Below are 27534 nucleotides of genomic sequence, written 5' to 3' on the forward strand. Positions count from 1 at the left end.
AACGATGCAAAGTTCGATGAATCGTGATGGATGTTCACATAGAGATGATACAACCCCATATTTATGGAAGGTTGATGCTTTTAAATTTGGGGATTGGAGCATTTATCTTTGTGAGACGATGAAGACAACATTTTGCATAAACTTCCAATTATGAATTATATCATTGTTAGCTTTTGTATGCTACTCTATAGAGGTAATCAATCGCCGAGTTTGTACATTTGTTTGTAAAAGGGTACTTGACAATGTGCCAAAAGGTACCATGTTGGTTTTTATCATCAAAATCTTTATTCAACTATGGACCGTGTCTATCTCGTTCCACTAGTTTCAATTTCAGAACATGAATTTCCATTTACATGTTTGGTGTGAATTGTGCCTACTTAATACATGACCCCCTATGAAAGGAAAAAGAAGGAAAAAGGAGAAAAGAAAAACGAAGCAAAATCTTTAAGATAAGTATTCATATCCAATTTGAAAAGCCAAATGTCTATGTACAATGATTTTCTGCCACAACATCAACACAAACTTCCATTTTACAAGGAAACAATACGTAAACCACAACTTAACTATCATTCAATGCACCATCCAAAAACAACGAGGGTGGATATACTTTGTCGCAATATGACACTAATCATTTGCCTAACCGATTTCATGTTCTGCTAATGCGTGTTGATCGTTCTCAATATGGATAAAGCCTAAAATGAGTGACAATGTTCACATTTTCACAAAACGATGTGGTAGCGAAGTTCAATGTCAACATGGTGTGATCTCCATTGTTCTTTGCGAGAAAAGGCCTCATTCGCCTAACTTGGAGAAATGGGATGGGGTGGGTGGGGTTTATTTTTATTATTGAGATACATTAACGGTTTGAGACAACTCCACGATTATTACCTCTCTCATGATTTCGAAAACAGCCGCAACTACTAAGATTTCCGAAATAGTTGATGCAGTTCCAACAAACAATAAAAGTCTCTCAATTCTCTGAACCACTTCACAATCGTTCCCGTGGTGGTGATTTCTTGGGACAAAGACAAACTAGACAGATTGATCGATTGATCGATCATCCTTTGGAAGAAGGTCCACGAGAGAAACATATTGCAATCCATGGGATAGGGTGTATGTAGCCGATGGCGAGGATCAAAATGCCGGGTCTCTCGGGTTTTACGATGTATGATGCGAAGGTGTGAGCCCATCACTTTAAGCCAAGAGGCCAAAATGACCTATAAGACTAAACAAGTGATTACATTAACATTATAAGAGAGGTAAGTAGCATTATTTTTGAGAAATTCGTGTGAAGAAAAGGAAGGGTGAGGCTATTTCTGTAATTTGTAGAAACTAGTTCATTTTTCTATTATTCGTTTTAAAATGAAGAGTATACATATGTACATTGTTGGTTATAAAGGGTGAGAAAAAGGAAGAGGAGAAAAAAAAATAAAAAATAAAAAATAAAACTATTATTATTATTATTTTTAAAGGGTTAAAAAAAGGAAAAAGAGCAAAATAAATAACAATAATAATAATAATAATAATAATAATAATTTTCTCATCTATGTCTTCCTTTCTTCCGCCTCCTCCGTTTCTTTTCTGCAATCTTTAACCCTAACCCTAACCCTAACCCTAATCGCAGGCAGGCGGACAGATCCTTCGATCTACCGCATCTTTGCAGGGGCTACACTGTCTGTACCTTCAAGTTCTTCCTCATTCCAGAAACGAACCTTCGCCAGTTCCTCTGCAGACAGACGTCTCATCCATCACACTTATCAAATCCATCTTTAAGCTTTCCCTAGCTCCGAAAGTATAATTTATAAGATCATATTAATGCACAAGGACTGAACGATCATTCCCATCTTCAAGCTTCCCATAGCTCATAAGAAATGAACCTACATCAGATTCTCTGCGGAAAGACGTTTTCTTGATTGTTCTATCTCGAAGGTTTTCTTAGTTTGGGAACCGAATATAATATTAGTCAAAGTTCTCATTTCAGAACCCCAAGGGTTTCTATAGTTCTCCTTCAAAGATAGAAATTCCATCTGATTCTCCTCAAATCGATCCATCTCTAAAGTCAGGAAACCTAATATAATATTAGTCAAGTTCTCATTTCAGAACCCCAAGGGTTTCTGTGGTTCTCCTTCGAAGATAGATTCTCCTCAAATCGATCCATCTTTAAAGTTTTCTATATCCCGGAAATCCAATAGAGCATCCTACAGACCCTTTCTCGTTCGAAGAAAGAAAATAATCAGCTTTCTCTGCGGAAGGCTGGTCAAGTGTGCTTAGTTCTGGATCGATCAATCCTTTTTTCTTCCTTCAAAATTTATTTATTTCTTTCTTGAACAATCCATCATTCTCTAAGGTTCCTCTTTTCATCGATCAAATTTTTATCAAGCTTTCTGTAGTTCTCAATTACAGAAAGACTGTTGTACGTTTCTTCTATACAATCTACCGGAAAAGATGTTTTGGCGCATGGCTGGCTTGTCCACGATCTCCCCGGTAAGTTCGTGGTTTCTCTCTACCTTGAGAAGATCTGGGTAATTATGAAATGTTATTGATCGGTTGTATTCCGTGAATGAGTCAGCACTAGTTTCTGCCTTGATATAATCCTGAAATATAACTATAAAAATTGTACAATTGCTGAGTGAGGCAAAGTAGTAATTATGGTCTGCGTTTATTTGATGCGGTTTGATCTAATGGCTAAGTCTTGCTATTGAAATTGTAAGAATTCTGACCGAACAGTGGAGAAGTTGTATTGAGTCTCTTCTGTATTAAATGCTGTTTCCCACATTGATCTGATGGTGACATGTCACTATAAAGATCTAAAGAAGAATTATGGTGAATAATGCCAAAGTAGCAGTGATCCTCTGGTGTTATTCAGCACTGTGTTTTGCCTCTAATTGATCATTGATTATTGCCATTATGATTGTAAAGTGAAATATGCCAATCGGTGGTGATTCTAAATTTTAAATTTCGTAATCATAATGGCAAAAACAAATTTCAAGTTTGTGACTATAAATTTCAAATTTTCAAATTTATTTGTGATAATCTTATGCTGTGGTCACTGCTGTTTTTGGTCTTGACCCAATGATCAAGTCTCACAAGTCACTATTATAAATAATTATGCTGAGTAGTAGTAATCTGCAGTGATCAGGTATCATTTACTGCATCCTCTTCTGTGACTGGTATCATTTCCTTTACTGCATTGATCTATTTTCATTAGGGTTGTAAGGTTTTTTCTTGTGTCCATGGTCTTTGGCTCATCAAAATCAAAATATGAGATAGTTTTCTAATGGCCAAGAGATTAATAGTGACGTGATTAATTACCTATCTCTAGTTATGCATTTCATTACTGTGTCTCTCTAGGTATATATGTCTAATAGATATTGTACATATATGATCTCTATCTCTATGTGTGAATTAGTGCTTTCTAACTTCTATCTAGGAAGAAAAATGATTGTATTTGGAAGGACATCCACAGTGATGCAAAACCAGGCTTATGGATGGATTGAGTAAATTCTTGAAGAAGAAGTAATATTATTCGAATGATTGACTTCACATGGGTTTCTACTGTGGGAAAATGATCTAAAACCCTCTTGTTGGGTCTATATATGTAAGGCTGTCTTGTGCTATGATGAGCTAAAGCTCTCAAGGTGTGCCTATGTCTGTGAGGCAAAATGGCTATATATGTTGTGTGCCGATGTGAAGTCTCTCCTAGCATCGTTATGTATAGTGTTGTGAGGGAGCAGAGAATTAGATTCAGAAGCAAAACCATTGGAAAGGAACATTGAACATCTGGACAAGAAGAGAATTGAAGTTATTGTCTAATACGTGGAAGCTGGAGCAATTGTAAAGAACGGAGGTTCCACTATTGAAATGATGATAAGTCAATTGCTGTTTCCAGATGGAAAGCTTGATGATGGTAATCACATCGTGCAAGTTCAAGATTGTGACAAAGGTAGATTTTGATGATCTGTTGAATGTGGTGCCCAAATATTTTTGAAAGTCAATAATAAGTCAATACAAGACATTGAACTTGGATATCAATGTTCTTTTACAATGTCCTCATTTCTATTTCTGAAAGCTTACTTATTTCTGTTCATTATCACATCTTTTTCCTTTGTTCATTAAAGCTTAATGCACGGTCTGATGAGAATGGAAAAAGAGCATACAAACAAAAAGGTTCGAAAACTTCATAGCACCTTTAATCACCTGACAGCACTGAAGTCCTACAGGAGGAAAATTATTTTAAAGATAAGGAAGTATATGTTTTATAGACTTCGACAAGACTTTTTCATAGGGTCCCAATAGCTTCTTTGGAGATATGTGGAAGAATTCTAAGTACCAAGTAAGTATATGCCTACAATTTCTCATATCTATGAGAAGGCGACATATTGTGTGCATATGGGAGATGGAATTTTCAAACTCTTTACTGGATGAATGGTTGATGAGTTTGTACACAAGAGGGAAACAACCAACGGGCTTACTATTGGGAATCCATTCATTATGATTTTGTTATATGCAGATGATGTAGCACCTTTAGCAAATCAGAAGGTGTGCAAAAGCTTATAGTATCTTGAGATCATGGCATGCAGAGGGTTGTGAATTACGTGCTTAAGATTCACTCAGATGGACTTCCTAGAATTAAATGAGAAGTACAAAAGCTCAAAAGTTACTCGCTCAAAATATTGAGTTCTGGATGGATGTGCAATATGCAAAAATTGCTCTGAAGATGGAGTGCAGTACACTTGTTTCATGATGCCTCAAATGATCCTTCACGAAAGAGTTTTTTCTGCAACATCCATGTATCACTACTTGGGAAAGATGTGGAGGCTCATGCATCACACATGATATTTTACATATGTTGCACCAAACAACAAAATCAACTTCTTTTCTGAGTAGACAAATGACACTCATTCATACACGCAAGAAACATTCTCGTGGTACCATCCACATCGCAATTCACATTATCTTCGATGTGAAATAGGTTGTTGGAACATCAACAAGGAGATTTGTGATGATGCATGTTTTGCCCCTGGACAAATTCATGAGGTTGAGTATAATTGTAATGCTCCATGTTCGTTCACATTTGAGTTAGCTTTTCGTAATTTCAACCCTGATTTATTCCTACACACATTTCTCTGTCACTTGTGCACTCTCAATTTCAGCATCCATTAATTAAATTCTCGAACATTGAGAATCACTTACCAATGTAACGTACTACATGAAATGTTTTACTTTGGTCCCATATGTCATATTTGACAACCAAGGACAGTAAGAAAGTCTATCTGTATATCAATCAATATATTTAGAACATTGATTCACCGAACTTCTGTTCACACAATTTATTTGTGAGTGCAATTTCTTATTCTATTCTAGTCTCATACATATATTTTCATTTTTATTGATTTTGTAATTCGATGGCTAACCTTACTATATATGTGTATGTGTGTGTCCCAAACTATAACTATGCATTTTAATTTTGGGTTTTGTACTATTAGGTGGAGTCGTTGCTTGATAAAGATAGTTTCACACTCGAAGAGCTTTTGGATGAAGATGACCTTATTCAAGAGTGCAAATCGTTGAATACACGTTTGATAAATTTGTAATCCTTTATGCCCTTTCAACATGTGAATTTTTTTGTTTTGTGATTTTGCTCATATTTTCCATTTATCTTACATATCTTGGTGGAACTTGGAAATTGCAGCCTTAGAGGGAAGGTACAGATCCAACAGCTTTTGAAATATATTGTTGAGGAACCACCAGAGGGATCTGACAATAAGAGAGTTTTCAAGTAAGAGACGTCCAGAGTTGTCTTTTGCTTTATTTATCCCTAACTTCACTTATTTCATGTTTTTGAAATGAGAAATCACAATGGCCTTCGCAGGTTCCCTTTCATTTCCTGTGAAATTTTCACCTGCGAAATTGAGATAATATTGAAAACCATAGTTGAGGATGAAGAGGTAAGTATTTATGATGTTAACAATATGGTAATCTGCAAAATGTTTGCCGTTCAAGTATAATACATGGATTAGTACTTTTTGGATGCAACTGTTTATGGCCATTGAGATGTTAACTATGCTTATTGTCAAGAACTTGTATGGCCTGAACGAGGCGCTCTTGTGTTGTTATCTCCATATGAGAAGAAATAAAAAGAAGTTGACTTGTCTTTCCACCTGAAACTACAGTTCATTTGCTAATCAATTTATTGACCACTTTCCAATCTTGTTGTCTTAGATAAGTCTGCCTAACTCTAGGTATTTCTCCTACATTTGCTCCATTTGTTTATTTGTCTTGAGCCTTTTCATTCAATCTTCTGCTTCAATGGCTTCTGGAACTATCTTAAACTGTCTTGCCAAAGTATAGAGAGTCCAACTCTGCTTGGAGATTCTCCATGCCTGATTTTTTTTTTCTTGGTGCATGAAAGTCCATTTTCATTTTGTTCCAAGCTTTGTCCTTGCTCATTTTGCAGCCTTGGAGTTATGTTGCTCTTTTTTCAAGTGTCTTTGTGCTATGCTCTAGTGATTTACATATATGAACTCAAGTCAAGAAAAATGAAATGTCAGCAAGAAAAGGATTCAATTGGTAATTTTCATTATTTGGCTTATAAAGATTGTTTCTTTGTTGAGTGATGATCTTTAACACCACTAAAGCATGGGCAACGATATCAAAACCATAATTCTTCTTGACAAAAGAAAAGGTGGCATACACATAGTCTTACACATATCTAGGTAACATACGCAAGGCCTCATTTCTTTTTACAAAACTCTTATGGATATGTAGCCCTTGGTGCTCTTGAAAGAGAATATTCACATATACAGCTCCAAGATTCATAGACTAAATTGGGCCTTTTTTATACTCATTGCCCCAGTCTTCTCTTGGGAGTACAAACATGGGGACCGAGTCTTCACAAGGTAAAAAACTAAAGAGATTTGAAGAGACCTTAGTCTCAATGATTTCTTAATGATACGGAAGAGCACAACATCAATGCCCCATGATTTAATTCGGGCACTGATGGGAGCGGCCCCATTAATGACCGGAATGCTATTCCATTTAGTGATTAATATCCAACCATTTCGTAGCTCCCTAAACAAAGGTACTCAAGGTTGGCATTTATGACATCAAAAAAAAATCAACTTGCTGAACACGGAGATGATCATTGTTGGTATGTTGAAACACAAGAATGGTTAAGAGTCATATAGATAACCATAAATGCACTACCCCTGTTCCAATATAGCTTGAATTTTCCCCATCTGAACATCACCAAAGTGGGAAACTATAGTGTGATCAGAAATGATAGTATCAAATTGGATAATGGAACATGGATCAGCCCCACAACATCTCTTGGTAGGAAGATGGCTCACAATTATACATTGGAGGGTGGATTCTCCATCAGACCCCCTTATATGGATATACATCTATTGCATGCATTGCATATTGCGATAGCGCAGGTGTGGATGTCTTCATTTTACTTATAACTTGAGGTAGGCCAATATGCATACACTTCTGGAAGAAAGAATCTGTTAATTGTGTTATCCAGGAATGGAATATGAAGAACACCTATGTTTGCTACTATATTGCTACTATGAAAAAAGAGGGAGATACCATTGGCTCTCTAATCAAGGCTTTGCCCAATACACAAGGTAAAGGAATATGAGTACCAATGGTGCTTGGGATTGTTCTTGCTAGAACTCAAGATACATAGGGGGAAGTTGTTGAAGGACAACAATACAACCACACAAGCTCATTGACAAAGAACGATCATAACTTTCTCTAGCGCTATAACTACTACTAACCCCACAAGTCAATTAAGGGGTTGTGAAATAATAGGCCATACCAATTAGTTGTGCATGTGGGACCCGACCTTGTGAACTACAATGTCACTATCCTTGTCATCAACAAATAAAGGCTATTATCTCCATTGTCACTATCCTTGTCATCACAGGTGTTTTTAATGCTTGGGAGTTCTCTTCATTTTGGGCTGTTTATTTCTATTTATGTTTTCACATAGTTAAATTTGTTTTGGTTTGTTCACAAGGATGAGACAAGTTTTTAAGGTGTAATCTCATGTTTGGTCTTATAGGCCATTTTGACCTATAAGACATTAGTGTAATGCAATTTGTTAGTAACTACGTTTTTGTGTTCGTAGTTGATTGGTTTGCTGTTCTCCTTCTTGGATCCAGAACGTTCTCATGGACCGTTGCTTGCTGGATACTTCAGTAAGGTAGCATTCTCTCTCTTGACAATAGTGCTCTAGTCTGATGGATGATAACTGATTATTTAAGATTCCGCACAGGTGGCTATATGCCTTCTGATGAGGAAAACCGCATCTGTAATGCGCTACTTGCAGGTATTCTTGGGAGTATTGGTTTGTAATTTTGCTTGTGAGATTGATTTGTATATGCCAACACACAGGCACTTATTTTTAGAATACATTACATCTTTTGTGTGCATGATCAGTCTCACACAACATTCTCCCCTCTTTGTTTCAGTATATATACCTTTCAAAGTACCTTAGAGCTTCCAATGTATTTTCAATTTCACAATATAGTAACGTGTTTTGTATCTGTTCTCCAAACTCCATTTAACATACCTGTCCTTCCCAGAAGCTAGAATCATAGACTCAAGTGCTTGCTTGGTTACAGGATCTTATGAGCTTGAAGTGATAATAATGATCCTGAAAGTGCCTTAAAACTGCATAATGTGCAAGTTTTGTCATCACATATGGCATTGTGAGAATAAGGTCAAACATGAACAAGGATAATGCCACATGCATATTGCACCATCGAATTTCTGTGTAAGCAATGCACAAAGTAATGTAGTTTTGACATGATTTAGTAATTTGAAAGATGATAATTAATAGAATCTTACAGATCTATGTAGATGCCAAGTACTATGTGTAGATGGATTTATGATGCCCAAGACCACAACTAGTGAAAGCTGACAAAATCCAGATGAACCACAAGTAACACATTTGATAAACAATTATTCTAGATACTTTAGAGTACTTTATCCTGCAATGCAAGAGTATATGTAGCTCCAAAGCACATCTATCTTGTTTGAGTTTTTGCTGGCTGATATATGAACTAAACAAATAAACTATAATAAATGAAACCAATGAATAAATAAATATCATTGTACAAGTGTCTTTTATTATGAATTCCATATGCATGCACTTGTAACAATATTGGATGATTGCTGCCTTGCATTATTGGCTCTGATTCCTTGTCCTGTCACTAGTAAATGCATCTTGTTTACAAAGTCTGCATTTTGATAGTTTGTGGATTCATTTCTCATCTCTTCTTAGCTAGGCTAAAATATAGAAGATAAGGGTATGAATTCAGGTAAGGCTGCATGCTTCTACATGGATACTCACTTTTAACAGTGGATTAGTTTGCTATGTGTGACCTTTTTTGGTTTCTGTTGACAGACACATCAAGAGATTCTTTGGAAGCTTGTCGATCTAATTTCTATTACATCCATAATGGAGGTAAACTTTCTGCTGATGCATGTTAATTCCAAAACTTTTATTGAGAGAAATGGCACAACATTCAGAAAGTGCCAGAGAAGCCAAAATGTTTTATACATGTTGCACACTTACATGGGAGCACAGCATAACTTTTAATTATGCAAAAAAATCGAACAATGTATCAGGTTTTGATACGTATCATCGGAACAGATGATGCCATGCACGCTTTTCATGAAGATAGCTTCAACTGGCTAGCAGATACAAACTTGCTCGATATGCTTCTTGATAAACTCAGCCCCCCTGTAAGATTGTTCTACTTCAAAAATTCATACATTGTTGAGCAACATAATTGATCTTTTGAATTTCCGTTTTTCCCTCTAGAACTCATCGGAAGCACATGCAAATGCAGCTGACACTCTCTCAGCTGTCTCTCGACTGTCACTGTCAGAGTTGAAATCGAAGCTCTCAAGCCCGAGGTTGGTTTATATTGTGGATATCAATCCTTGTTTAGATTCCTTAAACTGAAAGTTTGTTGGTAACCATGGCGTCATTGCCTTGTCTGAATATGGCTATCAGGAATCAGACATACTCTCTCTTGCTTTCTTTTTGTGCAGCTTCATTGCCAGACTATTAAATCGAGCTTTAGAAGATCAAGATTCCAAATCCACACTTGTGCATTCTTTGACTGTCTGCATTGCCTTGCTCGACCCAAAGAGGCACATGATGGTTGGAATGGGTAGAGGGCAACAAATTTCAGACTCACTCCAAACAGCTGCAAGTGCGGAGACCATAGATGGAATGCTGCAGAGGTTAGGTTAGTATTATTCACCATATGGTGAGCATATTGTGGATGGAGTTTAATTTGAGGTTTGTTTATTGCTCGAGATTTAGAAAATGGTGTAGAGAGAAAAACTCGACTAGTTGAACTTTACATGGCACATCTCTCCTTCCACGTGTTACCAATTGTTTCTCAGATGCCATGTAGAAATACCAGACTGTCTCAGTGAAAACTCTTATGTGGAGTGTTCTTGAGCATTTGATTAAAGAACAAAATATCAATAGCCATCAAGTTCAACATTTCCAACGATCTGATGACATTGGCCATTGGTCATCCACCACCTTCCTTCAAATAACTCTGAAAATAAAATCGTGGCATATTTTAAACTCCTCATATTCAATATTTTCTGTGCAAAGAAGAACTGTTGCGGAATCATTTTAGTGACCAAGTATATTTAAACACAGTTTGGCCTCCAGCAGAATGTTGTAGCAATAAGGTTTCTTTTGTAGTTACTAGTACCTACACAGTCTCCTTATTAAGTGTATGCTATAGCTGGACCATAGTTCTATCATACATTATTCGTGTGATTTTATAGAATGTGGAAGTTGAACTGACTTATTATTTGACTGACAGCTGGTGGTCTGATTTACTTAAATGTTAATTGGGTCACTATATGTACTAGGAGATTTGCTGAAGGTCCTTGATGTGGAAGGAGATGGAAAGCTATTGCATACTACCTATGGTGAATTATGTCCTCCTCTTGGCATTCATCGACTAAAGGTTTTAGCTTTTCACTATGTTTTGTTAATATAATGTTATAGTGGCTAATTTTAATAAATTGAGAATAGCATCTATTTACTCTAGCATAATTATATGAATAAGATTCTACTAGTATGATACAAAAAGAGGCTGCAGTTAAAATGATATGTAAAGAATCTAACTCTCGTAGAGTTATGCGGAAGCGTAATACATGTGTGAGAGTGGGGGTGTGATCAAGAGAAGGAATCAGAGAAAATAACCAGAAATAATAAAATACACAGAGTTCAGTTTATGCACTGAAGAGAAAGCTACATTAATAAACTAAAGATCATTAACTAAACACAATGGGCCAAGGGGGTTTTCTATACAAGTCCTCAAGGGACTGCCACATTACATGTGGTTGGTGATTTTGTCATAAGAATATCTGATATTCTTTGACCACATTTACAGTTGAAAATCTGTGCTTCGCATGCATAAATAAAAAATAGATAAATCTTAATGTTTTTTGTTGTAATAAAGTGACCATGTGTGCGATTTGACATGTACCTTTATAAATCATCTAGCTTTATACTCATCAATAGATAGCAGAAGTGAAATGTGTTTCATAGTGTTGATGGATAGGCACTTGATGCTAGAGAAAATGTTAACAAAGTAATAAAAGCCTCCTAAGGATGGAGTGAAGGTTCCACACTAATTACCCAACCTATTCATGCATTTCAGAAAGTTTGATTCAGACCTGAAACATGTTTCGCTGTGACAATGCATATGCATCTGAGTCTAGAGTAATCATTAATTCCATTTTTACACAGTTATGCCATTGATGCCAACCTCACACATTATCATGTGTCGGAAATGTGAGAAAAGCTGTTAATAGCAGCAGCGGAAGAGTTAGAACAAAATAGACACAGCCAAGCTGTGAGAAGGCTGTTAGACAGCAGTAGAAAAAATGGTTGCAAAGAGTAGAGACACAGCCAAAGAGTTGTGTTTGTTTCTGAGTAGCAGCAGAAAATAATCTTATTACAAAAGAGGCTGGTATAAGCCTATTTATACAAAATTGGGAATGGTTGTTTGGTATAAGCCTATTTATTCAAACATTGAGTCGACCGAGGAGCTGATTAATGGCATTCCTTGGAAGCAGGAAAAAAAACATAGAGATCGTTGTCAGCATAACAGTTCTGAAACCCAAGAGAGAGAAAAAAGGTATCAATTTGGCATGCCCAACTTTGGGAACTTGCTTTAAGCCATACAAGGCTTTGTGGAACCTGTAGACCATTTTTTTCTGCTCTGAAATCTCAAAACCTAGAGGCTGTTCAACATAAACCTCATCTTTCAAGTCACAATTACGGCAGGCTGTCTTGACATTCATTTGAAAGATGGGCCAATTGTTGTGAGCAGCAAGTGCAAGCGCACATCGAATAGAGGTGTACCTTGCTGTTGGAGAAAAAGTTTCCTCGTAATCCACTCCTTTGACTTGTGAGTAGCCTTTTGCAACTAAACGTGCCTTGTGCTTATCCAAAGTACCATAAGCATGGTACTTAGTCTTGAAAATCCATTTCAGTCCAATGACTTGTTGATGTTGAGGCTGTGGAACCAGCTCCCATGTGTGATTCCACTCAATGGAATCAAGTTCAACATCCATTGTTGCTTTCCGCTTTGGAAGAACAAGGGCCTCTTTTGCTGTTGTGGGTTCTTGTGATTGCCCAACAGTGCACAGTAAGGCAAAGTTGCATGAGTGAGGAGGCCGTTGTGACTTACGTTTTCGAGAACCACATGTATACTCATGAAGTTCAGCATCGGAGAGATGAGAATCACGAATGGTGGCTTGAAGCCACTTGGGAAGTGGTGGAAGCTGGTTTGTAGTGGGAGGGGAAACAAGTGGAGTTGAGGGAGAGGTTTGAATTGTTGGCGAAGTTAGAGATTGAGTAGGAGAAGATGGGGGGCTTGAAGGTGAGACATCTTCGTCTAAAATAAGAGATTCGGGAGGAGTTGGGATTTCAACCGTGAACTCAGGTGAAATCCTAGAATCATCTGGCTGAGACTCCACAAAATGAACATCCCTAGAGATGACTAGGGACTTTGACTCTAAATCCCATAACTTGTACGCTTTAGATTGAGTGCTATAACCAAGAAATTTGCATTTCTTGGTTTTGGACTCAAATTTTGTACTTTTATGATCTGAAATGTGAACATAAGCATCACAACCAAAGACTTTAAAATGAGATACTGAGGGCTTTACACCTGTAAATGCTTCTGCAGGCGTCATTCCAGCAACAACTTTTGTTGGGCGGCAGTTGATGATGTAGACCGCTGTGGTGACAACTTCACCCCAAAACGAGAGAGGAAGATCAGATTGAGATAGCATCGTACGAGCCATCTCTTGGACTGTCTGGTTCTTCCTTTCCACGACTCCATTTTGTTAGAAAATTGGTGAGCAATGCCTCGTTGAGAGCAGAAATGGTGAAAGCTTGGGAGATAAACTCTCCACCATTGTCCGACCTGATCTTTCGAACTTCCTTCGATGTCTCGTTCTCCACGAGAGCTACCCATTCTTGAAATTTTGTGAAGGCTTGCGATTTTTCTACAAGAAAATAAACCCAAACCTTGCGGGAGAAATCATCAATGATGAGCATGAAGTAGCGTGCACCACCAAGAGTAGTGGTTTTCATGGGACCACAAAGATCCATGTGCACTAACTCCAAGATAGATGTTGCACGGTGAGTGGTTTCATGAGGAATGTTGCTTGCCATGAAGACAAGCAACACATGGGGTATTGGGAGTTTTGAAAATAGGAAGACCCTCAACTAGTTGGGAAGAGGAGAGCTTTTGAAGAGAATCATAGTTGAGATGACCAAACCTAGCATGCCGCAACGTGGGATCTTCTTGTGCCACCAACGCATGAGAGCCTTGAAAAAGATGAAGAAGATGAGATTTGAACTTTTCCAAGGGGCTATGGGAACTTTTCAGGCGGTATAAACCTCCTTCTTGTGTGCCACTAGCTACAATTTGTAGGTTGTTGGTGTCAATGACTTCCAAAACCGAGCTATCAAAGTAGACACCATAACCTTGCTTAGTGATTTGGTAGACTGAAAGTAGGTTGGCAGAGATGCGACGCACATGTAGCACATCTTGAAGAATGACAGGTTCTTATTTGAAGAATAGTTAAGAAACACATTACCCACACATGAAGCCTCAATGCATGAGGCATCTCCAATGGAGATTTGGGAGGAGCTAGGTTTCACATCATGCAAAATGGATTTGTCATAGGTCATGTGTGAAGTAGCACCACTATCTACTGACCACTCATCAATGGTTGAGGTAGTTGGTCCAGCCAAATGTGAAGTTTGTTCCTCAATGCCAAGGAAAACTGTTTCTTTGATTGAGTGGGCTGAGTTGGATTTCGGTAGAAGAAGAGTTCTTAGCATTGTCCCTTTTCTTTTTCCGACAATCAGGATGAATGTGACCTTTGTAGCCACAATAATGACAAGTGAGCTCCTTGTAGGCTGGGTTGTTTGGTGGTCTTGGATTGGGTTTGTTGTAGGAGTTGCCATTTGGCTTCCACTTGCCTTTACTTGTTGCGTGTAGAAGCGTCTCATTGGAAGTTTGAGCACTTTTCTTCCTTGTTGCCGTATCTTGTAGAATACCAAGGAATGTATTCATATCAGGTGTGTTGGGAAGAAGAGAAATTGTGTCACAAAATGCTGGGAATGACTCAGGCAACTTTATCATTAGACGATGCACAAACTAAACTTCAGTTAACTTGCTTCCCAAAGAAACTAGTTCCTTTTGGAGAGTAACAAATTGCGTTATTTGATCCATGATGTTGGGAGTGTCATGAATCTTGAGATTAGCTAGTTGGTTCTCAATAGCTATCATTTGAGCATGATTAGCTCGATGGTACCTCTTTTTTATGAATGTCCATAGTTCATTCGCTGTCTCTTCATCTGTATCTTGAAATTGACGAGCGAATGAGGAAAGCATGGGCACGAGAATCCTTATCTAGCCACGCTTCAATCTCAGCGTTAGATGAGCTAGCAACTGATTTGGTTGAAGAGGATGAAGTTACTGGTGGTTTCTTGTCACTTCCAGTGACTACATTCCATAAACGATGGTATTGTAACAAGGTCTTTATTTGTAGCTCCCAATCCAAGTAATTGTTCCCATTGACTCTTTGGGGAGTTGGGGAATGGTTGATGAAACAATCGTGGCATGTGAGGCCATGGATATCCTCCTCTTGAGCTACAACTGGACAATTTACATCAGTTGTAAGTATATGGTCAGGGTCTTTCTACTTCTCCCTAGATGCTAGGTGAGGCTCAGATGAGGGGAAAAGAAAGAAAAAAGAACCTCCTCTGTAGGTTGGGAGGGTGGCTGCTAAGAGAACCTCCTCTATAGGGTTGGGAGGGAGGGATAAAAGAAGACAGTTCTGTGTGCTCTTTGGCAAAAATAATCAGGCTGAGGATATGGAGACCTCACTGCTCTGATACCATGTGAGAAAAGCTGTTAATAGCAGCAGCGGAAGAGTTAGAACAAAATAGACACAGCCAAGCTGTGAGAAGGCTGTTAGACAGCAGTAGAAAAAATGGTTGCAAAGAGTAGAGACACAGCCAAAGAGTTGTGCTTGTTTCTAAGTAGCAGCAGAAAATAATCTTATTACAAAAGAGGCTGGTATAAGCTATTTATACAAAATTGGTAATGGTTGTTTGGTAGTTAAGAGACTCTTGTACTACCAAACAGGTACAATAAACTAGGAATAAAAAGGGAATATCTTGGAAAAAGTGGAAGAGACAAAAGGCATTTAAAGCATTGCAGATTCTAGAGAGAGAAGGCATTTAAAGCATTGCAGATTCTAGAGAGAGAAGAATCTGGGAAGAGAGAATGTAGTACAGAGATAATAAAGATGAAAGAGAGTGCAGGTCTGGAGCTGTCACCCTCCAACAGGAAAAACCACTGATTTGCACTGCATTATGAATTTAGAACAATGACTTTGAAACTTTTCAAGAAGACAAGCTTTAGAAACTTCGTAATTAGCATCTTTGAGCTTATTTGATAATTTAAGTGGCTAAATCAAGCGAAGTAGACAAATGGGAATAGTTAATTGCCCTCAGCACAATTTGTTTCTAATATAAAGGATGAAGCTTGTTTAGGTCATCACATAATACTCCATGACTTATCTTTTAGCAGTTTCCTGTACAAATTAAAAGATAATATTAAAATAAAATGATTCAATTTCACTTTTTACCATATAAAATAAAAGATAATATTAAAATAAGTTTCTCTTTTAAACTATACATAATATCTCAATCAACTATAGATTACTTTCATCAGAGAATATAAATTTATTATCAGATGTTGCTTCGTGGAATGATCTCTGTGTAAGTTGAACTCTTATCCATACAGTATGTCTATATGTAGTGATATGTTTGGTTCGAGTCTTATTCAACATATCACTGACATAAGTATAACAAGGATTAGAAAATGCATGGAATTTTCCACTAGAGGTTGTATCTTGTCTGTTGTTGGAACTAAGGTCTCCCGGGCAGTTTTGCATGTTTTATGTGGAGGGATGATAGTCATTACAGATCTTTCTGCCATTAGTCATTTTCATAACCATTATTTGAACAGTTACTTATTTTTATAATCTTTGGTTTCAAGTATAGGTTACCGTGGGGTGTAGACATTGGGACTATCTCCCTTTGTGTTGGTTCTTCTGTTGTACCAGAAAGTAACTTATAAAGTTTGCCGTGAATTAAGATGCTCATAGTCATGAAAGACCACTTTGGCAGTTGTCTTGATGTTTTGTCACAGGATTGGTATACTGGAACAATCAAAGTTTCTAATTATTAATAATCAGAAAATCAAGGCCTATTATCAATGTTTCTAGAGATTAAAACTTCTAATGCATTAAAATCTCTATTTTTTATTTCTTATTAGCATAACACTTGACATGTTATATGTAATGTTACCGTTATTGTGATTGTGTCTACACACAGATAATAGAATTTGTTGCTGTTCTTCTCCGAACAAATAGTGATGCAGCCAGACAAGGGTTGGTCCGGCTTGGTGCAATCCAACAAGCTCTTAAATTATTTTTTAAGTAAGAAGTTTCTCTTAAATTATTTTTATATAAAGCATCTTTATATGAAATTGGGTTTGCCTGAGGTTACTGTTTTTTTCTGCAGTTACCCATTCAACAACTTCCTTCATCATCATGTGGAGAACATTATAGCCTCATGTATTGAGAGTGGCAGCAAGATACTAATTGATCATCTCTTGGTTGATTGTGATCTGGTTGCAAGACTTTTGGGAGTGTTTGAGAATCCGTTTGTACTTAGCATGGACAGTAAGGTTTGAAGCGATTCCTTGAAACTCTATCCTGTTCACGTGCTATAGGTGGTATGATCTAGCGCTTTAAGCTTGAGTCCCACATATCTGTCACTTGTTTGTCAAGCTCAAATATGGATGTATATTACTGCTAAATATCTATTTTACAATAGCCTACTGTAGCTAAGGCTGGAAAACATCCACCGAAAGTAGGCAACCTGGGCCATTTAACAAGAATTGCAAATCGGCTGGTTCATGCATCTAGCTTTAATTCAGAAATTCAAGCTCACCTACAGGTTGGTCATTCTTTTTTACTTATTTCTAACCCGGAAGTTAAGCTTGATTTTGTCAGTATATTTGTATAGGAAAAACCTGAATGGTTGCAATGGCAAGTTGTCCTACAAAGACTTAATTCCACAGAAAATGTGTCTCAATGGACATGTGGGTAAGTGGAAACATCTGAAGTGGGTAATGTCTCTGCTTCTGTTTAGTTTGAAGAAATCTGGGGAACTAGATGGCTCTTGTTGAGTAAAATGCCGAAATAAGTTTCTAAAGGAAAGAACAGTTCTTAGAATTTTCAATATTCATATGTATGATCTGCTTTGCAATTCTAATTGGTTTCAGTCGTCCAACCACCTTGCGTGAGCGTTCTGTGAATAGTGATGAGGATGAATATCAGGATAGAGATTATGACATATCGTCACACATAAGTCGTGAAGTTTTAGGCTATCAGATGCAACAGAATGAAGATGAGGTATGTGTACGTGTTTAACTTACAGTGTTTTTAACTAATCGTATTTACATTTATTTTCTGAGGCTTATCTTATATTGCAGGAACTTGGGGTATTTGGTAGAGCTGAAGATGTAAGACAAATACGTTTTGCTAATACTCTTTATACTTCATTGAAATGTCTACGGAGTATTTTAGCTATCAGCAACTTGCAAGTTTTTCGAGTATTTATTTTTCTTATAGAGCAACACAATGAATCCAGGATATTAATTAACAAAGCCTGTCTTCCTGCACATTTTTATATTTGCTCAAAAGAGATGGGAAAGTTAATAATGAATCTGCTGCAATACATATTGCGTCCTAGTTTGATACCAACCATGTATATTAAAATTTTCCATTAAATAAGCCAAAACAAGGATGATCCTAGGCATTAATAATTAAATTACCATTAAACTAGGAATAGTGATGATCTAACTGAGGTAACTGGTACATGGAATGTCAGATTTCTGTATGCAAAGTCTAGTTTGGACATATCCAGATAGAAATACTTACAAAGTGCCTAATTGTTATTGCAGGGTGGATATTTTGAGCATGATTCATCTGGAGTTGTTATGTCATCATTGAGGCTTGGTGAAGAACAGGACCTGTATGTGATCTTCTTGCCATATTTTAAGTGAAGTTGTAACATTTTCCTTTTTGGCTAGATGCTGACAATCGTGCTGTTTTTAAACAGGCATTCAAACGCTGTACCTTCTCCAAACAGCAGAAATATTGATGATAATGAAGTTGCCAGTAGTGATGAAGATTTAGTTGATACTGCTAGCTCTTCTAACACATTTTTCTCCGTTCATCTTGAGGAGAATTTTGCTACAACTAGTGAGGCGGCAAATGAAAGTGAGATGGAAACTTCAGTATACAACTTTAGTGCAAGCATTGATAAATTTGATACTTCAGCATATTATAAAGATGAGAATATTGCCACAGATTCATTATCTGTCCGGTCACCAGAATGGACTAGTTGGCAGGAGCCAACAATCTCATTTAGTGATAATAATACTCTCAAAGATGCCGTGAGAGGAGAATTTGTAGTCGAAACCACCACCAGCCAAATGCTTACAATGGCAAACGAAGATGTACAAATGACCACTGTATCAGATGAATTCAATGTAAAACCAGACAACAATGTTGGGATTGAGAGAACCTCCCAACAAACAGCTGAGGCACTATTTGATGAGAAAATAGATTGTGTTCAAGTGGAGATTGAAGGTAAGGCTATCGACCATGCATTGCAAGAAGGCCACAATGGAGAGTCTGGCCCTAATTCTCCAACCAATAGTCCTTCTTTACAGGAACTAGAAGATAGAAAAAATTGTGAAGCTACTACGGGAGACACAAACTTCACTGATGTAAATTACTGGAGAACCAATTATGATGATTCTAAAGCTGAAGTTGAGTCGCTATAAAAGGATCATCATGGATTGTGGGTTCTTCTTGCTATATCAGAGGTTCACTATTGTCTAAAATGAAGATATCGGAGGTTCTTTATTGTCTTTCTTCGTTTCTATAGCTTGTAATTAGTTTTAACTTTTCATGTGCATCAAAAATGGAATCATATGCAATTCATCAAAAATGGGAAGCAGCAAAATGGATGTTTCAAAACTGCCTCTTTTTGGCATATTGCTGGAGACAGCCTTACAGAAAGGAGTCTTTCATCTCAAGGGAAAGGAGCATTTGTTTCAATGCATTGACAAAGGCTTCGCTGCTTTTCTCGTAATATTTGTATCCGACATTCTTTTATTATAACACTAAAATTCCAAAGCTAGCCCTAAAAACAAATCCACTTTTTGATCATTCTCAGCTTAACAAAACAATATCAGCAGTAAAGATGTCTTCTTTGTTTAGATTAAATAAATGTGAATCTATCAACTGTGTTAGATATTACACAGATGTAAAACAAGTACTAATGGAATAGTTCAAAAATGTATCCAATAGCAATGTTAAATGGCGTCTTTCCATTCAATACTTTTGATTATTTTGATTGGATAAAAAGTAATTGATTACATTTGCAGCCACTACAAAAAAGTCCACTGAATGAAGACACAACGTCATGTTCTATTCAGGAGGCTCGCATTCCAACTTGTCTCACTGAGAAGCTCATCCATTTCTTCAATCAACCATCCACACCTTTTCATACGTGATCCTGTGATATCTCACTGTGGAAGGGGAATTAAACTAAACTAATGCTACTGATAAGGTTGTGAGGTATGACTTTTAACAGAAGTGCTGAACAAATTAATCTATAATTATAGTTCTTGTTTGCAAAGTGGTTTTTCCAACATTGCCATTTTCTATATTGTTGCTACTCCGCATTTAAAAATGTAGCTATGCTTAAAAAGAGTAAACATAGTGATAATAACACAAAAGGATAAATATAGAGTATTAACACAAAATTGACAGCTAAGGACTTGTCACTATGCATGCACTTTAAAACTGTCTTTGATAGTTTTTGAGTTCATAATTGGATACAACTATTATCACCCTTGTCATAAGTAATATGACAAATTTGTATATGTTAGCAAACGTTCAACTAGTAGAACTTTCGAGATTAGATGTATCATGATAGAGGACGTAAAGAGTATAGAGCATGTTAATAAATTTTCATATGAATGTTGATCCTTTTCGTATGAATATTGATCCCATGATGCATCATGGGACTGTTAGCATATTGCTTTCTAATATTTGGATACAGTATGATTTGGCTATAAGACAAATTGCATATATGCAATCAAATTCAACAAGTGGAACTTACCATATATATTACAGTTGTCTAGAGGATGTGGAAACAAGCATCTGAAAATGCAATAGCGTCTTAGTGTTGTGATTGGTATGTAAATTCTTGGTCTTGTATGAACTCCCAATACAACTAAATGTGGAGGTTCAAAGAAAAGTTCTTACTCATTTGCACTTGGGATAAATCATAGCAAAAAGAGATACTGAGATGCTGAAAGCCCTGATCCCTAATGAAAATACATCACTTAGGGCTGAGGAACAGAGTTGTAGCATGGAAGGATCTTGAAATATGGTTCTGACGTATACTTGCTTGTTAACAACAATTTATAAGACACTGAGACACCCATGAAGATAAGGATGCAAGTGTATCTAAGATTCTAATAAAATCAAATTACCATATTTGAACACCTAGGATACCTCACTAAATAAATCAATCCTTTTAGCAAGCAACCAGCCATACAATTCACTTCATTAAATATCACCAAAAATCCCTTGGATAACCACCTAGGATATCTCACTAAATTAATCCTTTTTGCAAACAATCAGTGATACAATTCAAAGCATAAAATATCACCGAAATCCCTTTTCTAGTATACATGTGTCCAATTAACAGTACCACATTAGGCTAAAAAACTTACATGTGGCCCGGACATTATAAGAAATTAAACCTTAAGATTGTCAAACTCCACATAATACTGAAATAGGTCAAATCAAATGAATCAAATGAAATACTCAATATGAAATTGGTGGCCTCAATAATGCCAAATGTCTAGCCTAGTTGCCTCAGGAACTTAACCACTCTTATCTCTTGTTAGTCTGGAAGACATTCCACTCACAAGTTTAGCTTTAAATATTCTCATTTCGGGGTATTCACTTCCTCCCATGCTTCAATCCAAGTAACCATTGCATCTCCAAGTTTAGTAAAATAAGGATCCATGGGTGTGAGCTTCTCCTTGACAAGCTTCGAGAGCTCGATATAGCATTGTGAAACTGTAGTACAATCTTTCGGTAGCTTTATTCCTTGGAAGAAAGGAATAATCTCTTCCTGCCAAAAGATCCCCTTGTATTCCTTCTTGAGGTTTACAAAGGGATTGCTTGCTTTGCTATGCCAAATGTAAGGAAGCCCAGTTTTCACACCATAACCCAAATGGTCACAAATCACCTGTGAAAAGATTTCATGGTGAGAAAGCAGTACTTGTATTATATGTTTCATGGTGAAAAAACATGTTATATCTGAAGTCCAACATATGCATTGATTGCATTCTCACAAAATTTAATTTACATGTGAAATGATGAGAAACAAAATGATCTCGATAGTAAAAAAATACCTTGCAGCACCAACCCGCCCACATATCGTCATAGCGGCCAATAGGTTGCCCATCTCCCATGAGGCCAAAGTACATGGCTTGACCTATGAGTTCTCTATTGAAGGCCAAGTTCATTCCACACAGAGGAAATAAGGTGCCCTTTGGAATGGTCATAACTGCATCAACATATCTACAAGTACAAAACGTTAATGAGTCATAAGAAATATTTAAAAGTGTATTACATCACAAAACCTAAGCTAAGATTCCAAAGTTTCTATCCCAAAGCTGGTTATTAGTCCCATCTTTGGACCTCACTTTGTACAAAATGTCTATGGCACTATAAAATTATTAAGTATATCGATGGGACAACACATAATATTAGGGGAAAGGAAAACAAAGTAAAAGATTTATATAGGCTATTTCTTTTATCACAGAAATATGCTAAGATTTTAAAAAAATCTATCTCAAAATTTGCAGCGATTTTGTAATCCATGTAGTCATTATACCTCATTTATAAAGAATATTGATGGGATGATACATAATATCAGCACAAACTATAAAAGCAGGTATAGCTTTTTCTTTCATCACAGACTTTGTAAATCTAAACCAAGACTTATTATATCTTTATCCCCATTATCTCCTCATTACTCCCGAGTTTAAGTTTATATGAATGAACCACAAAAGGGTATACCTCGTATTGCGCTCTGCCGGCTTCACTAATTGTGTTGGGGCATCATAATCAGGAATGTTCATCCAGAGACCATGAGATATGGCCGTTGGAACACCCTCCCTAAGACTAAAGGGATAACCACGTACAAAATCTGCACCTTCTCGATATGGGTCATAAAGCGTATTGAAAAATAAGGGGGTGGAAGGCGATAGCAAATTTTTTATGTGCTGTTCCAAAGCATTGATGTCTGTGCCTGATGGATCCTTCGCTACCTGAATTAATTAACAGGATATGAGAAAACCACAAGAAAAAACACGCATGAGAATTGCATAACAATAAGTTTCGGTGTCGCTATCAATGAAGTAATCAATTCCAATCATCTTCATTAAATATGACCAATAGAAGCCATAGAGATCAACTATCCACTAACCATAATCTGCCTAGGCGAAGCCATTTATATTTCCACACTACGCCCAGTTTTGGATGGGGATAGCAATCCACGTGCATAAATAACATGAACCATTTGACAAAATATGCAAGCATTGAGAAAGTATGGTTCATAACCTCAAAATTTACACTAAGTTGCCACCCTGAACCATATATAGTGCACTGTAATATAAATGGCTACCAAACCAAAGTTCTTCTTTTGAACTTTCAAGAGGGCTTGAATATTCATGGATTATTATATGATAATCTTTAATGCAGCTCAGATTGCAGAAAGAATTGGATGGTAGAATTTCGAATTCCAAAAATTCAGAAATTATGAAACCCAATGTGGCAATACTTAGAGGATCCAAATATGATGAATATTTTTCATATGTGTCCATATGCAGATATTGACTAATATTAAGGTTAAGTGAGTGTACATAACAATAATAACCATCAAAATATGCAAAATGTTTTTGAGAACCAAGAATCTAAGTTTTTGAATAATGCATTTCCATGTCAAAACATTGTGTAGATATATTTCGTAATCATCATATATGTGTGCACGTAAAATAAGCAACCATCAAAATATGCAAAATTGTGTAATTCAGCATGATTGAGCATGCAGTAATCTGTATTCTCAATAATTATATTGACTCTTATTGAGGTTAAGTGAGTGTACATAACACTAATAACCATCAAAATACACAAAAGGTGCATTGGGAAGATCGAGAACCAAGAATCTAAGTTCTCCGACTAATGCATTTATGTCAATATATTGTATAGATGTACTTTGCCAACATCATAGGTGTGCACACAAAATAAGCAGACATCAGACTTCGTATAAACATGTAATTCAGCATGATTGAGATCACAGTAATCTGAGTTCTTTTGTGTAATCTGATTTGTCAAACCATTTATTAAGTCACATTCCTTTACATAACACATTAATCTAACTTCAGCACACGAACAACTCTAAACTAACTTCTGTGCACAAACAAATACAATCTATCCTCCTTTTTGCATTAACACATCTTATCTAACTTCTACACACGAACAAATCTAATCTAGCTTCTATCCACACACAAATCTAATCTATCTTTTCCACATTAACACATACAGTTTAACTACTTCGCATTAACACATCTAATCCAATTTCTTTGCATAGTGTATCTACCTACTTAACCTCTTTACATAAAACTGTTCTAACAGGCATTTTCTGTATAACACATATCTAAACTATTGTTTCTTTGCCTAAACACATGGAACCTAACCCATTTCATAGCACACATCTAATTCACGTTTATTTGTATAACTTCTTCCCATGAAGATACATTCATAGATCGGCACATATTGATAGACCGAAACACGTTGTAATTTGTACTTACGAAGCAATCGTCATCGATAGTATATATATACTTCTTCTTGGACATCATGTAGCCGAAGCATCGGCAAGCACTATCCTTGTACGATATGCAAGAAGCCTTGGGGCCAAGAATCCGATTGATATCATTTCGGTTGTATAGCTCATAATCGAAACCTTCGGGGACATTAATGACCTTGGTTGGATCTCCATCTTGCACGATGATGAGATGGTAAGGCTGGAAGAATGGTCTCCACATCTCTAAGAAATCCAAATTTCGGATGGTCGGAATCACTATGTCAAGCTCGTCCTTGAGCGCCATTGATGGATAAGTATATCTTGAGAGGATTTTGTTTTCTTGTCCTTGTTTTTGGACTTGATTTCAAAGTTTTTCTGCAAAGGAACAATGGTTAGATCTGATGAAATCTGATACGAAAACGGATTACATCTGAGGGATCAGAACAAAGAAAAATGAATACAGAATCATAAAATGATTTTTAGGCATTTCGATCATAACTATCAGTGCACAAATATTTCTAAATTCCGTATGAAGGACAAAGTACAGATCTGAGGAAGCCGAACGAGAAAAGTTTGGAAACATGAGAAAGGATAGGGAATTTCAAGATAGGAGGAAGGATGTGAATTTTGTGAATGAAAGGAAGAAAAAAGTACACGAAAAGCGAATTTCAGAGAAAACGGGAGCAAAGAGAAACATGAAAGGATGGAATTCGGACCATGAAAAGAGGAAAGGGAACCAAAACCGTCAGGGAAAAGTGACGAGAAATGCACGAAAGTTAATCCATTTCTGAGAAGTCCGACAGAGAGAGAGAGAGAGAGAGAACACGAAAGATCGGTGTGCTTACACTGATTAATACCGATTCGATGTTGATCTACATGAGAGAGAGGGAGAGAGGGAGAGGAAAGAAGGGGAAGAAGTGTTTGTTTACCTGAAAAGGAAATATAACTTCTGTGCTGAAGCTTCTCTGTGTGTCTGTGTGGTTTCTGCCACAGAGAGAGAGAGAGACAGACAGAGAGACGTTGAGAATTTCTTCTGTGTTAAGCCGAGCCGTTAACAGAGAGAAAGAGAAAGGAATGTGTGTGTATGTGTGTGTGTGTGTGTGTGAGGGGGAGGACCGTTTCTCCTCCTCACAGTGGTGGGGGCTCGCCGTTTCGCCGTTTCGCCGTTTCTTTTGTTTTTACTGCGGCTCCGTTTCCTCTTTCTTGAAGGTTGGCTTTGGGATGAGACTGCGTTTCCTCTCTCTCTCTCTCTCTCTCTGTCTCTTTCACTTTAGAAGACGTTAATACATATATCTTTCTCTCTCTCTCTCTCTCTCCCTCCCTCTTCATTTTTCAACTCATTAGTTGTAATTAGCTTACCCTAGTGGGTAGTCGTTGACATTACTAGCCCTAGATCTTGGGTTCGAAACCCGATTTTCTCACCTCTCTATGATTACTCGATACATATCTCTCTTATTTCACTAGATACATACATATATCTCTTATTTGGCATCTCTTATTTCACTAGATGCCACTGTGGAATGCAGGGGGTGGTTGAACCCGTGTGACCACCTAGTCTCCTTTGAGCAACCTTACCAATCCTTGCACAAATTCCTCTCACAACCACAATGTGCGTGCTCTCGAATTGCAACATTCATTGGTAAAGTTCTTGAACACCGAGAGTCGCTACGCACTTTCACACGTATCACGTGAAATGTAATATTTCTGGCCTCATAGGTCATATTTGACCTCCGGAGATGATAATATAATCTATCTATCTTTGTGGCCGATTCCGGAGGAGTCTTGTCAATGACCCCCCCCCCCCCCCCCTTGCCTGACTCCTGCTTGCTTGTATCGCTCGATTCTGCACGCGGGGGTCACTTCATCCAGACTAACCGCAGACCAAGACTGTTGGGGCACCCTCGATCAGCGTTGGCTCGCCTAGCTATATAGACTTGGATCTTAAACCGTTTGTGTTCCAAGAAAAAAAAAACCCAGATGTCTCTCTTTTAGCTTTGCCGCAAGATCAAATCCGTAATTGGTAAAAGGTGGGGAGAATTGCACAAACGTGAAAGGTAAAAACCAAGCATGGAGGAGCCGAGGTTTTTTAATTTTCTGAATGTAACCGATTGTTCTTTCGTGCAACTGTTTGCTTTTTGTCTTTTTCTGTGGAGTTTGTATTATAGCGACTTCGTTAAAAAAGGTGGAAAAGCTGGACAATGTGAAAATGATGGGGATTAAGTTGTGAATTTGTGGGAGTGTGTAATTTTTCGAGGACACAATTTGTCAGCCTTTTATGGGTCATTAGATCTAGCGATCGTAAATAGTTGATGATGTGCAAGTCATTTTGTCATTTCTCAAAATGTTGGATTGGATGGTAAAATTTTGGGAAGGCTAGTCAATGAGGGGATCGATGGTCAAGTATAGAGCACGTGTTTTTTAATTTAACAACTTATTATTTGTAATCTCAATGAGTTTCTCTTTTTCAAGGTCATTTGATCATGTCCTTCAAAAGGTGAGAAGGTGATTCATCGTGGAAAGCAATCGGGATCAATTATCCAATATGGATTGTGTGTGCTCTCAAATGTAATGTCTTGTTATTCCTGTGTTGTCAATCTTTTTAAGGGTTCCAATATTAGGTGGAAAGGTTGGGATTTGTGAAAAATGACCAAGTGTTTGATAATATAACAGTGTTCTAGTAAGTCATGTATGAGAAACCTTTCATACATTTTTTGTTATTGTCAAGTTTTTTTTTTCCAAAAACAAACTCCTTCCATTAGTTTTTAAATTTTACAAATGAGATTATTATGTACAAATCCCTGTAGGGACGCGATAGTTCCATCTTATGTGGATGCCCACTAACTCAAGAAAGGGAGAGGACAACCATTGTTGCATGAAGGCTATTCGTTGTCTTTCAACTCCATCGGAGATGCCCTTGA

The 27534-nt window shown here is 37.1% G+C and overlaps 2 protein-coding genes across 8 annotated transcripts; one reads left to right on the plus strand and one right to left on the minus strand.

Annotated features, from left to right (window-relative positions):
- The first annotated feature begins 1549 nt into the window (after window positions 1–1549).
- Window positions 1550–20062, plus strand: LOC147850286 (uncharacterized). Of its 6 annotated transcripts, XM_087336261.1 has the most exons (20): window positions 4037–4640; window positions 4718–5050; window positions 5487–5590; window positions 5693–5779; window positions 5873–5948; window positions 8135–8209; window positions 8282–8335; window positions 9416–9475; window positions 9640–9756; window positions 9836–9930; window positions 10069–10268; window positions 10915–11012; window positions 16982–17085; window positions 17171–17336; window positions 17486–17608; window positions 17678–17757; window positions 17937–18066; window positions 18147–18176; window positions 18618–18688; window positions 18776–20062. In XM_087336261.1, the coding sequence occupies exons 2-20, from the start codon at window positions 5003–5005 to the stop codon at window positions 19503–19505; spliced, it is 2448 nt and encodes an 815-aa protein (XP_087192387.1). In that variant the 5' UTR covers window positions 4037–4640; window positions 4718–5002; the 3' UTR covers window positions 19506–20062. The 6 variants fall into 6 exon arrangements, with proteins under 6 accessions (XP_087192389.1, XP_087192387.1, XP_087192388.1 ...); XM_087336263.1 differs by lacking the exons at window positions 4037–4640; window positions 4718–5050 and adding an exon at window positions 1550–2484; XM_087336262.1 differs by lacking the exon at window positions 4037–4640 and having other exon boundaries at window positions 4692–5050.
- A 1422-nt stretch (window positions 20063–21484) lies between these two features.
- Window positions 21485–25671, minus strand: LOC147850287 (putative UDP-arabinopyranose mutase 2). 2 transcript variants are annotated; one of them, XM_087336268.1, is made up of 5 exons: window positions 25546–25671; window positions 24624–24991; window positions 22831–23081; window positions 22161–22329; window positions 21485–21994 (listed from the first exon to the last, which is right to left on the minus strand). In XM_087336268.1, the coding sequence occupies exons 2-5, from the start codon at window positions 24918–24920 to the stop codon at window positions 21689–21691; spliced, it is 1023 nt and encodes a 340-aa protein (XP_087192394.1). In that variant the 5' UTR covers window positions 24921–24991; window positions 25546–25671; the 3' UTR covers window positions 21485–21688. The 2 variants fall into 2 exon arrangements, with proteins under 2 accessions (XP_087192394.1, XP_087192395.1); XM_087336269.1 differs by lacking the exon at window positions 25546–25671 and having other exon boundaries at window positions 24624–25027.
- Window positions 25672–27534: the final 1863 nt, after the last annotated feature.

Source organism: Azolla caroliniana, unplaced genomic scaffold (genome assembly GCF_043228905.1).
Source record: "Azolla caroliniana isolate FFs.n. ecotype wild unplaced genomic scaffold, voAzoCaro1.0.p SCAF_21, whole genome shotgun sequence".
NCBI classification, from domain to species: Eukaryota; Viridiplantae; Streptophyta; class Polypodiopsida; order Salviniales; family Salviniaceae; genus Azolla; species Azolla caroliniana.